The following is a 17131-nucleotide window of genomic DNA, read 5'->3' on the forward strand; positions in this document are numbered from 1 at the left end:
GTACTGATATGGAAGCTTAGAAGACAGAACATGACACAAGACTAATGCAGAGTCCCAATGTGTAGTAGGTGTAATAATTATATTAGTAAATACCTCCAATTAGAAATGTAGCATAGTTTTTCTGATTTGCTATGTCTCTTTCCTCATGTGCAGGCATTGCAGGACCTTAGGTATCCATGGTTATGACCACTAGCAACTAGCTAACTGTCACTATATCAGTGGTCGTACCTAAGGTCCTGCAATGCCTGCACATGGGGAATGTGACATAGCGAATCAGAAAAACTATATCACAATTTTAATTGGAGGTATTTGCTAATATTATTATTATTACACCTACTACATATTGGGATAGGATCTTGGAGATGGGAATACCCCTTTAAGGTCAAAATTAGCTCAGTCACTAACGGGTTAAAGGTTTTATTTCAATCTATCATAACAATTATGCTTTTTGTTACAGGCAGAATATTTCTATGAATTCCTGTCACTTCGCTCTTTGGATAAAGCAATTATGTCAGATCCCACAGTAAATATACCATTACTGGGCACTGTTCCACACAAGGCTTCAGGTTAGTATAATGCTGTATTTTGTCTTCTCGTTTTCCAGAACTGTATTTTAAAGTAACATAATGCTAACTCTTCAACATTGCAATATTACGGTATTTCTTACTACAAGTGTTGAGCTGATTGGGATTCAAATTCGCTGGCTTTACTGAATAATACTCACCTCACCGCTCACCTTTCAGGCCCCCCCGCTGCTCGGTGCCAGCTGTCCTGTCGTCTTCTTTCTGCTGTCGTATGCTGCATCTCTGTCCTTTTAACTATGGGCTAGGGCTTACGGCCTGGTCACTGCATGTTGTGAATTCAGGACGTTACAACCTTACAATGCGCAGTAACTTCCAAGTCCTGGCCTATAGTAAAAAGACTGGAGATGCGGTGTGCCGGCAGAAAGAAGAGCAGATCAGATTGTGAGCAGCAACCAGACCATTGGGGCAGAAAAGGCATTTGGTGGCCCTAAATGGTTCATCAAAATGGCAGGCGTGCATGTTTGATTTTCTTTTTGCGAATCATGAATCGAATTAGAAAGTGTTAGAGTTCACATGGAAATGCGAACTTCAGGAAATTCGACTTGAACTCAATCCTTCCTGGATCAATCCACTCATCTCTACTCACTACAGTGCTGAACAAATACTAGTTATGCTGCCGCCTTGACGTGCGCTCTTTCATTTGTTGAATTCAGCAATGAAAAAGTTAACCTGACTTCTAATCATAGATCTATATTTTAGCTGGGAGGAATTAAAGCAAACTAGTCCTCTCTGAGTGGCAGTGTGTTGTCAGTTTAAAAGGGTATATGTCACATTGTAGCCTTACACACAGCAAATATCGAAAAAAAGCAACACAGCCAGAAAGTAAATAAATGAGGTATCATTGATATGTTGCCATCATATTGTAAAACGATTACTCTGACATGCTTTGACAATAGTATTTAGTATTTGCGAATATTTTAGATGACCAACATCTGGAGTGATAACTTCATACAGTATTGTTCAAAATAATAGCAGTCCAATATGACTAACCAGATTAATTATATTACCGCATGTCAAACAATTTACCAGTTGGTGCAGTAGATTATAAGAAAACCAACAGACTCCGCATTCATGATCTGCATGTTTTTGAGTTTGTGTATTTGAATAATTAATTGAAAGGGGATGTGTTCAAAATAATAGCAGTGTGGAGTTCAATTAGTGAGGTTAATCAATCTGTGAAGAAATAGGTGTGAATCAGGTGGCCCTTATTTTAGGGTGAAGCCAGCACATGCTGTACATGCATTTCTCCTTGAAAGCCTGAGAACTATAAGTCGTTGGAGACATTGTTCAGAAGAACAGCGTACTTTGATTAAAAAGTTGATGGGAGAGGGTAAAACTTATAAAGAAGTGCAGACAATGATAGGCTGTTCAGCTAAAATGATCTCCAATGCTTTAAAATGGAAAGCAAAACCAGAGAGACGTGGAAGAAAACGGAAGACTATCATTCAAATGGATAGAAGAATAGCCAGAATGGCAAAGGCTCAGCCAATGATCAGCTCCAGGATGATCAAAGACAGTCTCAAGTTACCTGTGAGTACTGTGATAGTTAGAAGACGCCTGTGTGAAGCTAATGTCTTAGCAAGTCCCCGCAAAGTCCCACTGTTAAAAAAAGACATGTACTGAAGCGGATATAATTTGCCAAATAACACATCAACTGGCCTAAAGAGAACTGGAGAAACACTTTGAGGACTGATGAAAGTAAAATTGTTATTTTTGGGTCCAAGGGCCGCAGACAGTTCGTCAGATGACCCCCAAACTCTGCATTCAAGCCACAGTACACTCTGAAGACAGTGAAGCATGGTGGTGCAAGCATCATGATATGGGCATGTTTCTCTTACTATGGTGCCGAACCTATTTACTGCATACCAGGGATCATGGACCAGTTTGCATATATTAAAATACTTGAAGAGGTCATGTTGCCTTACGCTGAAGAGGATATGCCCTTGAAATGCGTGTTTCAACAAGACAACGACCCTAAACACACCAGTAAACGAGGAAAATCTTGGTTCCAGTCCAACAAAGATTGAGATTATGGAGTAGCCAGCCTTATCCCTGGACCTTGATCCGATAGAACAGGGTTCCCCAACTCCAGTCCTCAAGGCCCACCAACAGGTCATGTTTTCAGGATTTCCTTAGTATTGCACAGGTGATAATTACATCACCTGCACAGGCAATGATTCCATCACCTGTGCAATACTAAGGAAATCCTGAAAAAATTACCTGTTGGTGAGCCTTGAGGACTGGAGTCGGGGAACACTGCGATAGAACAGTTGTGAGGTGACATATAAAATGTCATTTCTGAGGCAAAGCCAACAAATGCCAAAAAATTGTGGGATGTAGTCAAAACTTCCTGGGCTGGAATAGCAGTTGACAGGTGCCAGAAGTTGGTTGACTCTATGCAACGTATATGTGAAGCAGTTCGAAAAAACTGTGGGTTTACAACAAAATATTAGGTTAGTGATTCACAGGAATGCTAAATCCTCAAAAATAGAGTACATATTGTGAGTTTGTACAGACAAATGCAGACACTGCTATTTTTTTGGTCAATGTTCATTTTTTGTTATTTTCTATAAAGTAGTTAAAAATTATATACATTTCTCTTCATGTTTTGAATTAGAAAACGGGGTGCAATGTCCCCAATGCATGGAAATAAGAACTAGTATAAAGATTTTGTGCTTAACTCATGTTTTTGAACACACTGCTATTATTTTGAACACTACTGTACCTTGAATACTTTTTAGGTTGCGTTCACATTCAGCAGTCGTGCTGTGGCTTTTAACCACAGCAGTCCTGTGCCACTGCCGTTTTTTCACTGTTTCCCTGTACAGTCACTTAATCTTGAAGGAAAACTGCCATTATGATCGGCTTTGTGGTCAAAAAGATAACACAGCTGTTTTCTGCAAGATTAAGTGATTGTGCAAGGAAACAGTGTAAAGATTGCAGGGGCACGGTGCTGCTGAAGTTAAAAGTCACAGCATGACTGCTGCGTGTGGAGGCAGCCTTAGGTATGGTATCTTTTATACACTAGTATGTCACACTTCATTTTTGAAGCAGAATACACTTCAGGAAAATGCTGACAGCGTTTTCCTTTAAGCATCTTTATTGATTTCTTTTTGGATGTATTATGTCTTTTGTCGGCTTTACCGACGTTTTTTTTTAGATTCCATATTTAACATAGTGGCAGCTTAGAAGCCAAAGTCACCAGAGACTTGTCACTTTTAAAGCTTGAAGCTGTTACAAAAGATGAGACATATGCACAGCAAGTAGTTTTGACATTGCTGTGCATATGTTCATTTAGTTTGGTGTCTGAATGATATTCAGGTGGGTTCCAGGTGGAATGAGCCTGAAAAAGACTTTGTTTTCACATACCCTTAGATGTTTTTGGACTGATAAAAATACAATTATGAATATAAATCAATTTTATGTCTCACATTTAATTTTGATGTTAGGATTCTCAACATTCATAGGTACAGGTAGGATGCAGCCTTTCTTAGTCTTTTAGAGCTTGTATTTTGATACATCCCTTGTGTTTTTTTGCATGGAAAAAAATGCAGCAATTCGAATTGTTCTGATGAAGGTCCGAATGTTGGCTGATATGTCAACTTTGTTTGAATTAAATTTATATTAGATTGCTTGAATAAACTTACTCTTCACTGAACTTTAGTCCCCTTACAAACACATTTGCTGTTTCCGTAAAAATCAGATGTCACAAGGATGCCCTGTGTGGGATCCGATATTTTTTAGCCCCTTCACACCCCCAAGCCAGTTTTCACCTTCATGACCAGGCCAAATTTTACAATTCTGACCAGTGTCACTTTATGTGGTACTAACTCTGAAACGCTTGAACGGATCCCACTGATTCAGAATTTATTCTTTGTGACGTATTGTACTTCATGATAGTGGTAAAATTTGTTTGATATGACTTGCGTTTATTTGTGAAAAAAATGGAAATTTGGCGAAATTTTGAACATTTCACAATTTTCAAACTTTTAATTTATATGCCCATAGAGTTATGTCATAGAGTTATGTCACACAAAATAGTTAATAAATAACACTTCACACATATCTACTTTACATCAGCATAATTTTTGAAAAATAATTTATTTTTTGTTAGGAAGTTAGAAGGGTTAAAAGTTGACCAGTGATTTCTAATTTTTCCAACAAAATTTACAAAACCATTTTTTTTTAACCACATCACATTTGAAGTGACTTTCGGGGGCCTATATGACAGAAAATACCCAAAAGTGACATTATTCTAAAAACAGCACCCCTCAAAGTGCAAACCACATTCAAGGAGTTTGTTAACCCTTCAGGTGCTTCACTGTAATTAATGCAATGTGAAAGGAAAAAAATTTACATTTTCTTTTTTTTACAAAAATTTTACTTTGGTCCCAAATGTTTTGTTTTCACAAGCGTAACAGGAGGAAGTGGACCCCAAAATTTGTTGTGTAATTTCTCCTGAGTAAGCCAATACCCCATATGTGGGGGAAAACAACTGTTTGGGGGCACAGCAGGACTCGGAACGGAAGGAGCACCATTTGCCTTTTGGAGCGCAAAATTGGCTTGAATAGATAGCGCAGACCATGTCATGCTTGCAGAGCCCCTGATGTGCCTAAACAGTAGAACCCCCCCCCCACACACACACACAAATGATTCCACTTTTGAAACTAGACTTCTCAAGGAATATACCTAGATGTGTGGTGAGCTCCTTGAACCCCCAGGTTCAATGAATTCATCTAGTGGTGCAGTGAGCATGTTGACACCACATGTGCCTCACATTATTTTTATACCATAGGGCGGTAAAGAAAGAATAATTACATTTTTACTGCTAAAATGTTGTTTTAGCCCCAAATTTTTAATTTTTCTAGGAAAAATGGACCTCTCAGTTTTTTGTGCAACTTCTCATGAGTACATCAATACCCTACATGTAATTGGGACCTACTTTTGAGGCACAGTGCAAAACTCAGAAGGGAAAGAGCGCCATAATATAGTGGAGATTTTACTGTTATGGTTTGAGGGTACCATGACCCACTGGGAAAGCCCCTGAGGTGCCAGAACAGCTGAATCCCCAAAAAGTGACCCCATTTTACAAACTATACCTTTCATTGAATTAATCTAGGGGTGCAGTGATCATATTGACACCACGGGTGTGTCACTGAATTTTATACCATTGGGTAATGAAAAAATAATAATTACATTTTACCACAAAAATTTTGTTTTAGCCCCAGATTTTACATTTTCACAAGGGGAAATGGGTAAAAATGGCACCAAAATTTGTCATACAAATTCTTGCTGAACATGAAAATACCCCATATGCCATATGTGGCTGTATAGTACTGCTTAGCCACAAGGTGAGACTCGGGAGGTACGGAGCGCTATTTGCCTCCTGGAGCACAGATTTTCCTAGAATAGTTTGCAGACTCCATATACAGAGCCCCTAAGTTCTAGAAGAGCAGAATACCCCCCTCAAGTAACCCAATTTTGGAAATTATACCCCTTTGGGAATTTATCCACAGGTGTAGTGATGGTGTGACTCCATGGGTGTTTTCCAGAGACAAGCAGCAGGGGATGTTGCTAAGTGAAAATTGGAAATCTGCTATTGTAGTACCTGTACATTGTAGTGCCCAGTACGTTATGCCCAGCTCATTATGCCCAGCTCGTGTAAATTAGGCGGGCTCTAATCGCTACAGAAATAACAAGCATGTGGACACTAAATGTGGTTTAGGCACACTTGGGGGCTTATAAAGGAGGAGGGCATTTGGATTTGGGAGTGCAGAATTCGCTGGATTTCTTTTGAGGGGATGAGAAGCCATAGCGCTTTTCCAGAGCCTTTGTACTACCAGTAACGTGGAAGCCCCCTATATTTTCATTAACAGATGACGGACCTGAGTGGGGACTTACTTTTTTTTGGATTGAGTTAAAAGTTGTGTTGGGAACATTTTGCATGACATTTTGGATCACGTTTATCATGTGCTCTACGCTGAGCACTTACATTGGGGTTTCCTTATAATGGGAGCATTTTACATAATGTTTGGGATCACATTTATCTGGTGCTCTATGCTGAGCACTTACATCGGGATTTCGGGATTTCCATCTAAATCTCCAAATGGCGTGATTCAGATGAAACCCCCAAGGAATCCATTCACTATAATGAGGCAGCAGAGTTACTCTGGACTCTGCCTGGCCTCTCTTCAGTGGTGTCCTTCTTTTCAGAGGTGCATAAAACTGTGGCCAACGGCACTTTTATACACGCCTAAAAAGACGGACACTTCCAGATCATAGGCCAGCAGGTGTTCACAGTGACTCCATCTACCTCATTATAGGGAATTTTCCATCGGGAGTTCCTTCTGTATCACGTATTTCAGAGATTTACGCTCAGCGTAGAGCACAGGATAAATATGTTCCAAAACCAATAAAAGGTATAAATAGCAACTACAAAGACAATACTTCATGAATCATATACATTTTATTATTAATCAATTAAACATAAAATAAACACGAGACAAAAAGACACATTAAAAATGGAATAAAAAACAGCTCAAGAGGGGGAAGGATATGCCGTTGAAAAAATGCATTTTTAATATAAGGACCTTCTCATAAATACTGTTGCTATTAGAAAGTTATAAATTATATAGCTAAAAAATGTCATATAGCCCAGAACAAAATGATAATAAGTAGAGTAGTTAATCCACTGGAATAAATAGAATTTAATTTACAAGTATACCTGACAATGATGTAGTATACTGGGACAGGTAATGTCCTATATAAGGTGCAAGTGCAACAAAAAAGTTTCTTAACATAATTAAGTTGACTTAAAAAAATCAATTAAAAGTACACATCATTAGTATAAATTTCATAAAATAGAACTAATGTATAACATGATTAGGGCACATATATAACATGATTAAAGCCAATATATACCATGATCCTATATTAGAAAAAAGTCACAGGAGAAGAATATAATAGAAACATACGATGACCCCTTCACACAACTCAAACGCCGTTTCGCTCCTGCTTCATCAGGGAGTGGTGTGTTGATGGGGTGTGGGCTTCTATATATACCGCTAGAATCAGCTGCATCAAATTAATAATAAGTTTGAGAGCCATATTACCGCCATATTATGTTTTGAACCTTACTGCAATCTTTGAGAGGCAGAATGAACAAATCAACAGCAGGTGAAGAATTGATTTTATTTATTTTTTACGCCGTTCCTCGTGCAGTATAAGTGATTAGACGACTTTATTCTGTTGGTCGGTGCGATTACAGCAATCCAGATTTATATAGTTTTTTTATGTTTTATTATTGTCACACACTAAAAGACTCTTTTTTTTTGCAAAAACTAGTTTTTGCATCACCATATTTTGAGAGCTATATTTTTTCCATATTTCTGCCAACAGAGTCATGTGAGGGCTTGTTTTTTGTAGGACAAGTTGATGTTTTTATTGATATCATTTTTGGGCACATGACATACTTAATCACTTTCTGTTCTGATTTTTGGGAGGCAGAATGAACAAAAAACAGCAATTCCGGAATTGTGCTTTTTCTTTTTTTTATGCCGTTCTGCGTGTGATAAAATTGATAAGGCAGCTTTATTCTTCGGCTCAGTACGATTACAGCAATACCACATTTATATACATTTTTTATGTTTTGCCGCTTTTACACAATAAAAACTATTTAATAGAATAAATATAATCGCTTTATTCTGAGAGCTATAACTTTAATATTTTTCCACTCATGGAGCTGTATTGGAACTTTTTTTTTTGCGATTCAAGATGACATTTTCAGCAATACCATTTTTATTTACATTAGTTTTTTTGATCGCACTTTATTCCACTTTTTGTTCAGCGGTATTATGAAAAAGCATAGTTTTTTGCCTCTTTTTTTATTTTTTACGGTGTTCACTGAAGAGATTAACTAGTAGGACATTTTAAAGTTCGGGTTGTTGCGGACACAGCAATTTTAAATATGTGTACTTTTTCCCATAAAAGTATTTATTCATGGGTGCAATACACATATATATATATATATATATATATATATATATATATATATATATATACAGTACAGACCAAAAGTTTGGACACACCTTCTCATTTAAAGATTTTTCCGTATTTTCCTGACTATGAAAATTATACATTCACACTGAAGGCATCAAAACTATGAATTAACACATGTGGAATTATATACTTAACAAAAAAGTGTGAAACAACTGAAAATATGTCTTATATTCTAGGTTCTTCAAAGCAGCCACCTTTTGCTTTGATGACTGCTTTGCCAACTCTTGGCATTCTCTTGATGAGCTTCAAGAGGTAGTCACCGAAAATGGTTTTCACTTCACAGGTGTGACCTGTCAGGTTTAATAAGTGGGATTTCTTGCCTTATAAATGGGGTTGGGACCATCAGTTGTGTTGTGCAGAAGTCAGGTGGATACACAGCTGATAGTCCTACTGAATAGACTATTAGAATTTGTATTATGGCAAGAAAAAAGCAGCTATGTAGTGGCCATCATTACTTTAAGAAATGAAGGTCAGTCAGTCCGAAAAATTGGGAAAACTTTGAAAGTGTCCCCAAGTGCAGTTGCAAAAGCCATCAAGCGCTACAAAGAAACTGGCTCACATGAGGACTGCCCCAAGAAAGGAAGACCAAGAGTCACCTCTGCTTCTGAGGATAAGTTTATCCGAGTCACCAGCCTCAGAAATCGCAGGTTAACAGCAGCTCAGATTAGAGACCAGGTCAATGCCACACAGAGTTCTAGCAGCAGACACATCTCTTCAACAACTGTTAAGAGGAGACTTTGTGCAGCAGGCCTTCATGGTAAAATAGCTGCTAGGAAACCACTGCTAAGGACAGGAAACAAGCAGAAGAGACTTGTTTGGGCTAAAGAACACAAGGAATGGACATTAGACCAGTGGAAATCTGTGCTTTGGTCTGATGAGTCCAAATTTGAGATCTTTGGTTCCAACCACCGTGTCTTTGTGCGACACAGAAAAGGTGAACGGATGGACTCTACATGCCTGGTTCCCACCGTGAAGCATGGAGGAGGAGGTGTGATGGTGTGGGGGTGCTTTGCTGGTGACACTGTTGGGGATTTATTCAAAATTGAAGGCATACTGAACCTGCATGGCTACCATAGCATCTTGCAGCGGCATACTATTCCATCCAGTTTGCGTTTAGTTGGACCATCATTTATTTTTCAACAGGACAATGACCCCAAACACACCTCCAGGCTGTGTAAGGGCTATTTGACCAAGAAGGAGAGTGATGGGGTGCTACGCCAGATGACCTGGCCTCCACAGTCACCAGACCTGAACCCAATCGAGATGGTTTGGGGTGAGCTGGACCGCAGAGTGAAGGCAAAAGGGCCAACAAGTGCTAAGCATCTCTGGGAACTCCTTCAAGATTGTTGGAAGACTGTTTCCGGTGACTACCTCTTGAAGCTCATCAAGAGAATGCCAAGAGTGTGCAAAGCAGTCATCAAAGCAAAAGGTGGCTACTTTGAAGAACCTAAAATATAAGACATATTTTCAGTTGTTTCACACTTTTTTGTTAAGTATATAATTCCACATGTGTTAATTCATAGTTTTGATGCCTTCAGTGTGAATGTACAATTTTCATAGTCATGAAAATACAGAAAAATCTTTAAATGAGAAGGTGTGTCCAAACTTTTGGTCTGTACTGTATATATATATATATATATATATATATATATATATATATATATATATATATATATATATAATTTTGTGATTTTTTTAAATAAAATATTTTTACAATTTTTTTACTTAGTCCCTCTTTGGAACTTTCACTTTTACCAGTCTGATCACTGTTATAAAGCATTGCAAAACACAAGCATTGCAGTGGTTTATAACTGTCAGTGCTGCACTGACACAAATTTATTAGACCATGCACTGTGCATGATCTAGCAAGCTTGCTAGCCCTGATGACGTCGGGTCACCTTGGCAATGATCGGCACCTTGTGATGACGACATGCAGGCGCTTTTCGGACGGGAGAAGAAGCCCCCTCACTCTAACCGCCTTCTAGATGCTCTGATCAATATCGATTGATATATGTACGCTGAACACCCGGCAGCGATCGCGCGTGCACAGCTCCGCCGGCGATCATGCTCGCAAAATAGCCAGGATGTATCCATACATCCAAAGTCAGGAAGTCCTGCCCAACTGATCCCTTTTGAGTTACATTGGTTATTGTGCTGCCCAATTTAAATTTTTATTTGTTTTTTAATTTTTTTCATATTTTTTAAACGTTTTTTTCAGTGTATTTGTTATTCCCCTGAGGGGACTTAAATCTGCAATCATCCTATCGCTTGTACTATACACAGCTATACAGTATTGCTGTATATCAGGCGTGGGGAACCTCAGGCCAGCGGGCCTATTACGACCCATGATGACTTCCCGGGGACTGCATTACTCGGGCTGACTGCTGCTTTTTCATGGCTGCCGGCCCTTTAATTTCTTCTTGCTTTGCGAGCTTAGGCACGCAAGTTCACTACACATGCAATGAAAGATTACATTCTGACGCTGGCCAATGCCAGTGCAGCCTCGTGTCTCCTGTGATGTCTGTACTGCAACCTGATGTCTCCTGTGATGTCAATACTGCAACCCAATGTCTCCTGTGGTGTATATCCCACAGCCCCATGTCTCCGTGATATATATGCCACAGTTCCATGTCTTTTGTGATGTATATACTGCATCCCTCATGTCTCCTGTCATGTGTATACTTCAGTGTATCCTGTGTGATGCATATACTCAAGCCCCGGTGTCTCCTATGTGATGTATACACAACAGTCTCGGTGTCTCCTATGTGAAGTATACACAGCAGTGTCTGTGTCTCCTATGTGTTGTATATACAGCAGTCTCAATGTCTCCTATGTGATGTATATACAGTAGTCTTGATGTCTCCTATGTGACATATATTCAGCAGTCTCTGTGTTTTCTATGTGATGTATATACAGTAGTCTCGGTGTCTCCTATGTTATGTATATACAGCAATCTTTTTGTCTCCTATATTATGTATACTGCAGATCTCCCATTGTTTGAGTTCTATAAATGTTATATGAGCAGTCATGAATGTCTCACTGTGACGAGGCCTACAGTGTAATATACATCTGTGTTCGGTACAATTTACTGCTGCAAGTTTTTTTACAAAACTTATCATCGCAAAGAGTCGCCTGTGCTCCAGACTGACTAATGGAAACATGGAAAAGCAGTCATGAGTAGCAACATCATCCATACCATCGAACATCCGAATTTGCACCGTACATATATGGCGGATGTCGGGAAGAGTTAATGTCAGAGAACAATATGCGTGATTAAGCATACATCCCTTTTAGGGTGTGCCTCTTAGTGAATTTGGCACCTCTTCTACACTGTCAAGACTGCCATAGCGCGAGCATGTGCTACTTCAGTCTTGATGAAGCGGCCCCTTTATTTCAGGAGATATTTTACAAGGTGCAATGAATAAGAACAGCAGTTCGAAACGCGTCTGCGTTTAATTGTATTCTGGGAGAGGTTGGTGACTATTGTCATGTTATTACTCTTTTAAAAAAGTTTTCTAATAAAATTTGGATTTTTTACCTGGAGCTGGAAACCTTCTTACGTCTTACTCTTCTAGAGTCTTGTACGGCAATGCAAATTGTGTAAAACTGGTAATATGCCACATGGCATGTACATGACAAATCTAGCTCCATTTTTTACAGAATTCTGCGTATTTCAGTTAGTAAATCTACCCCATTTTATGGGCTACAGTTGTGGCAGATATTATTGGCACCTCTGAATATTAAGTACACCTTGTAAAATATCAGACGTAAGAAGGTTTCCAGCTCCAGGTAAAAAATCCAAATTTTTGCGGCTAAGTGTGCTTGTAAAAAATTAAAGGAGTGCTCCAGTTTGTTTTTTTTGCTTTAAATTAGTCTAAAAAATGCACTAGTTTTATTTAGCATTAGTCACTGAGAAAAAATTGGTGCCCTTTAACTCTGTTTAGTGTAAGTTTACCCAGTTTTACACAGGATTAAATCGCCCCCAATGTTACTCAACCTTTGTTCCTTATAACCAGCTACATTAAAGTAAGAAAGTGAAGTAAGTGAAGTTCTTTTGAAACGGAAACATTTTTCAAATGTCCCCAATAATTTTGAGGTTGTCTTAAAAGCACCATTCCAGCAGTTTTTTTTCAATTTACTGCTGGAGTGGTGACACTAATGTAAGTTCCCTGCCCATAGTATTATACTCACCAGTCGTCCTCTTCATCTCTTCTCAGCACCACTCTAATCAGTCTTCTGCAGGTTGGCGAACTGGAAGTCACTTTTCAATGTAAGTCAATAAGAGCCAGAACAAGGATCTCATAGACTTTCACTGAGAGCTTGTGAACATTAGCTCTGACTTCCGGTCAGTCAGAAGCTGTGGTCACAAGATGGCGCCACGGGACCGGAGTGGCACCGGGAACAGCTGAAGACAGAGGATGTTAAGTATATTACTGGGGTCAGGGAACTTATATTAGTGGCACCACTCCAGCATTGAAATAAAAAAAACAAACAACCAATGGTGTTTTAAAAAGAAACTGTCAGTAAGATCAACTCCTTAACCGCATATATGGACATGCAGGTGTTTGAAAGGTAAATCCATTGACACCTTTTATATCTTCTATCTGTTAATGCTTTCCTGAGAAAGCAGCATTTTAGTTCATTGTAAAAGAGGAGTTAAGTGCTCTGGATGTGCTGCATTCCAGAGAAATTAGTGTTTTAATACACATGCAAGTGAGGCATTAAGTGCTCTGGATGTGACAGAGCACTTCCCAAGCCGCTGTCTCACGAGGTTGTTTCTCAGCTCAGCACCAACCTCATTAACTTGATTGATGGCTCACTTTCTGTGTGATGTAAAAGGCCAGGTAAGGAAATCAGACAGTGAGCTGTCAATCAAGCTAAAGAGGCTGGTGCTACGTGAGAAAACGACCTTGGGAGGCTGAGCTCGGGAAGTTCTCTATCACATTCAGAGCACTTTACGCTTCATTTGCATAAGGATTAAAACACTAATCTCTCTAAAATGCAGCAACAGATAGACAATATAAAGGTGTTTATGGATTTATCTTTCAATGACCTTCATGCCCATCTATATGATTCGGAGAGGTTGAACTTACTGACAGATTCCCTTTAATAATGGTCGGTCATACAATATCACATACTCTAATTGCATTATTGTTTTGTTATTGATGCTTACTTGCATGACCTATTATTTTCCATATTAGCTGTAAATGAAACATAACTAGTTGCTAGAAGATCTGTTACATTGTGTAAATAGCATTTATCTATGTAATTTACAAATGCTATTTGTTTACAGTAGATTCATTGTATCAGTAAATATAACATGCAATTAGCATTTGGGTCTGAAGATGGCAGCATGGCAAATGTCTGCAATGTGCTCACAATCTACAATATACAGTGTCATGTTTTTAAGCTGATGTTGGGGCCCAATACTCTGTAATCAGAAAATAACAGCGGCGCTATTTATATTTTAACAAACAGGATGAGGTTTCAACCATTCTGTATTTTAATTAGACACGAAGAAAAGCACGGGGAGCTACGGGAAATTCAGTACAAGAATAGGGGGATTTTTTGCAATTATGTTAAGTGTGATTAATTGACACATTTTTGGACATATAGCTTTCAGGCTGGATTCACAAAAGGTATTTTTGTAGAAGCTTTTTCTTGCTTTTTTGTTATACTAGTAACTGATTATTGGTTAGTTAATAGGAAAATATGATCCAATTGCTGCACACCTACAGTATATGATGTGATGTATTTTCAGTTCTAGGCCTAATTCACAAGATTTTATGCAAATTCATCTGTTTTTCACCCAACAAAAAACAAACGTTTTTGGATCTGTACTGTATTTTATATGTCCGTATTTCAGATTTGTACTGCATCTTCATGTCTGTGTTTTATATCAATAGGTACATACAGTGGCTTGTGAAAGTATTCACCCCTTGGCTTTTTACCTATTTTGTCACATTACAACCTGTATTTAAATATTTTTGTAATCCGATTTGTGTGTGATGCATCAGCATTAAATAGTCTAAGTTGGTGAAGTGAGAAAAATATAGGCATAATTTAAATTTATGCGCTCCAATAACTAAAAATTGGCATGTGCATATGTATTCACCCCTTCTGCTATGAAATCCCTAAAAGTTTCTGGTGTTCATAAGTCACATGCTTAGTGTTACAGGGGTGTATCCCACCACAATGTTAAAGGGACGAGACTACACCTCTAGGTCCAATATCAATTATTAATAGTCAAACTTGACTATTAATAATTGATATACAACTAATTAACTGACACCTTAATGCTTTCTGCTCCTTATATGTTATATATGTAAGAACGGTGACTAACTGAGACAAAACCATGAACTAATAAAGAATATTTATTACACACTAAAAGTCTACAGTTATTATTCTACTAACTAATCCAAAATGCAGTAATAGCACACAATAATAATAACGATATTATTTATTATTATAGCGCCATTTATTCCATGGCGCTTTACATGTGAAAGGGATATACATAGCACAAACAATTACAATAAATTTTGAACTATACAAGTCAGCGACTAGTACAGGAGGAGAGAAGACCCTGCCCACGAGGGCTCACAGTCTACAAGGGATGGGTGAGGATACAGTAGGTGAGGATAGAGCTGGTCGTGCAGCGGTATGGTGGAGCGAGGGTTAATGCAGGTTATAGGCTTGTCGGCAGAGGTAGGTCTTCAGGTTTCTTTTGAAGGCTTCCATCGCAGGCGAGAGTTTGATGTGTTGGGGTAGAGAGTTACAGAGTAGGGGGGATGCACGGGAGAAATCTTTTATACGATTGTGGGAAGAGGAGATAAGAGGGAAGTAGAAAAAGAGATTTTGTGAGGATCGGAGATTGCGTGTAGGTAAGTATCGGGAGACTAGGTCACAGATATATGGAGGAGACAGGCTGTGGATGGCTTTGTATGCCATGGTTAGCAGTGCCGTAACTATAAACTTCGGGGGCCCCGGGGCAAAACTTCATAGTGGGGCCCCTCAACATGTCAATCACTAGAGGTTGTGCGGAACGTGGTGAAGCCTGCTACGCATTGTTGTATACACAGGCTTCACCACGTTCCGCAAGACCTTTAATAGATTTTGTTGTTTATGATGCTAGTTTTAGAAGTTAAATATTCAGTGAATATGTTTGGAAAATTAATAAGGTGAATAATTGCAAATATTGCACAATTTTCAAATAACTGTATATGTTTATTAAATATTAAGTAGTTTTAAACAGTATATATTTAAACTTTGTTCACTTAAACATAACACTACTTAAACATTACCAATTTGTTCAGTTTTAAACAGCTACTTAAATATTTGTTTCCTAACTTTCAGAGAAGCGAATTCATCACTTTGTCAAAGTTGATCTCGATCATTCTCAGTTGAAATTAAAGCTAAGCTGCTGAGTCTTTCTTGAGCCATAGTACTTCTCAAGTAGTTTTTTATGAGTTTAAGCTTAGAGAAGGATCGTTCAGCCTTAGACACAGTCACAGGAACAGTCAAATACATGATGCACGCTGTGCAAACGTCTGGATAGCTTGATGAAAGTGAAGAATGCTCGACTATTAGGAAATCAGCAAATTCCTTAACACTTTTCATTTTTTCCAGTTGCTTTTATCACAGAGATATTTGTGTCTGCTGAGACTGTCTCCTCTCAATGATGCTGAGAGTTTGTTACAGTCAGTGTGCACTTTGCCGGCCTTGCCAACTCTCTGTGATCTCCAGACTAACATATTGTTACAAATCTTGTGCTATGAGACTCTCCAGGCCAGTGCAGGTTTCCATTCATTGACAGCTGGCAGAGCTCCTGGAAATTATTGAAATGATAGTCTCTCCTGTCCTCCGGGTGACATTGTCTGACAGGAATGTAGGAGCTGGGTATTTTATGAGAAATTAAAGTATTAAAATACAATTTTTTACCATCAGTTTGGGGCCCCTTGGGTGGTTGGGGCCCCGGCTGCCCCGGTTGTAGTTACGGCCCTGATGGTTAGGGTTTTGAACTGGAGTCTCTGGGGAATGGGGAGCCAGTGAAGGGATTGACAGAGAGGAGAGGCCGGGGAATAGCGGGGGGACAGGTGGATTAGTCGGGCAACAGAGTTTAGAATAGATTGGAGGGGTGCGAGAGTGATAGAACAGAGGCCACAGAGCAGGAGGTTGCAGTAGACGAGGCAGAAGATGATAAGAGCGTGCACTAGTGTTTTTGCAGATTCGTGGTTGAGGAATGTGCGGATCCGGGAGATGTTTTTGAGTTGGAGTCAGCAGGAAATGGAAAGGGCTTGGATATGTGGTTTGAAGGAGAGATTAGAGTCCAGGGTTACCCAGAGGCAGCGAGCTTGCAGGACTGGGGAGAGTGAGCAGCCATTAGCTATGTTAGATAGGTCAGATGGGGGGGTTGAGTGAGACGGTGGAAAGATGATGAATTCAGTTTTATCCATGTTAAATTTTAGAAAGCTGTCAGAAAAGAAGGATGA

General features: G+C 39.0%; 1 protein-coding gene across 1 annotated transcript in view; it reads left to right on the forward strand.

Moving 5' to 3' along the window:
- The window catches only part of WIF1 (WNT inhibitory factor 1), a 167881-nt gene that overhangs the window by 65724 nt on the left and 85026 nt on the right, over positions 1–17131 (forward strand). Inside the window, exon 3 of the mRNA XM_073650692.1 lies at positions 458–566. Within this exon, the coding sequence (XP_073506793.1) occupies positions 458–566 (109 nt within the window). The remainder of the gene's footprint in view (positions 1–457; positions 567–17131) is intronic.

This window comes from Phyllobates terribilis, unplaced genomic scaffold (genome assembly GCF_046119375.1).
Source record: "Phyllobates terribilis strain yellow unplaced genomic scaffold, ASM4611937v1 Scaffold_11__3_contigs__length_659146591, whole genome shotgun sequence".
NCBI classification, from domain to species: domain Eukaryota; kingdom Metazoa; phylum Chordata; class Amphibia; order Anura; family Dendrobatidae; genus Phyllobates; species Phyllobates terribilis.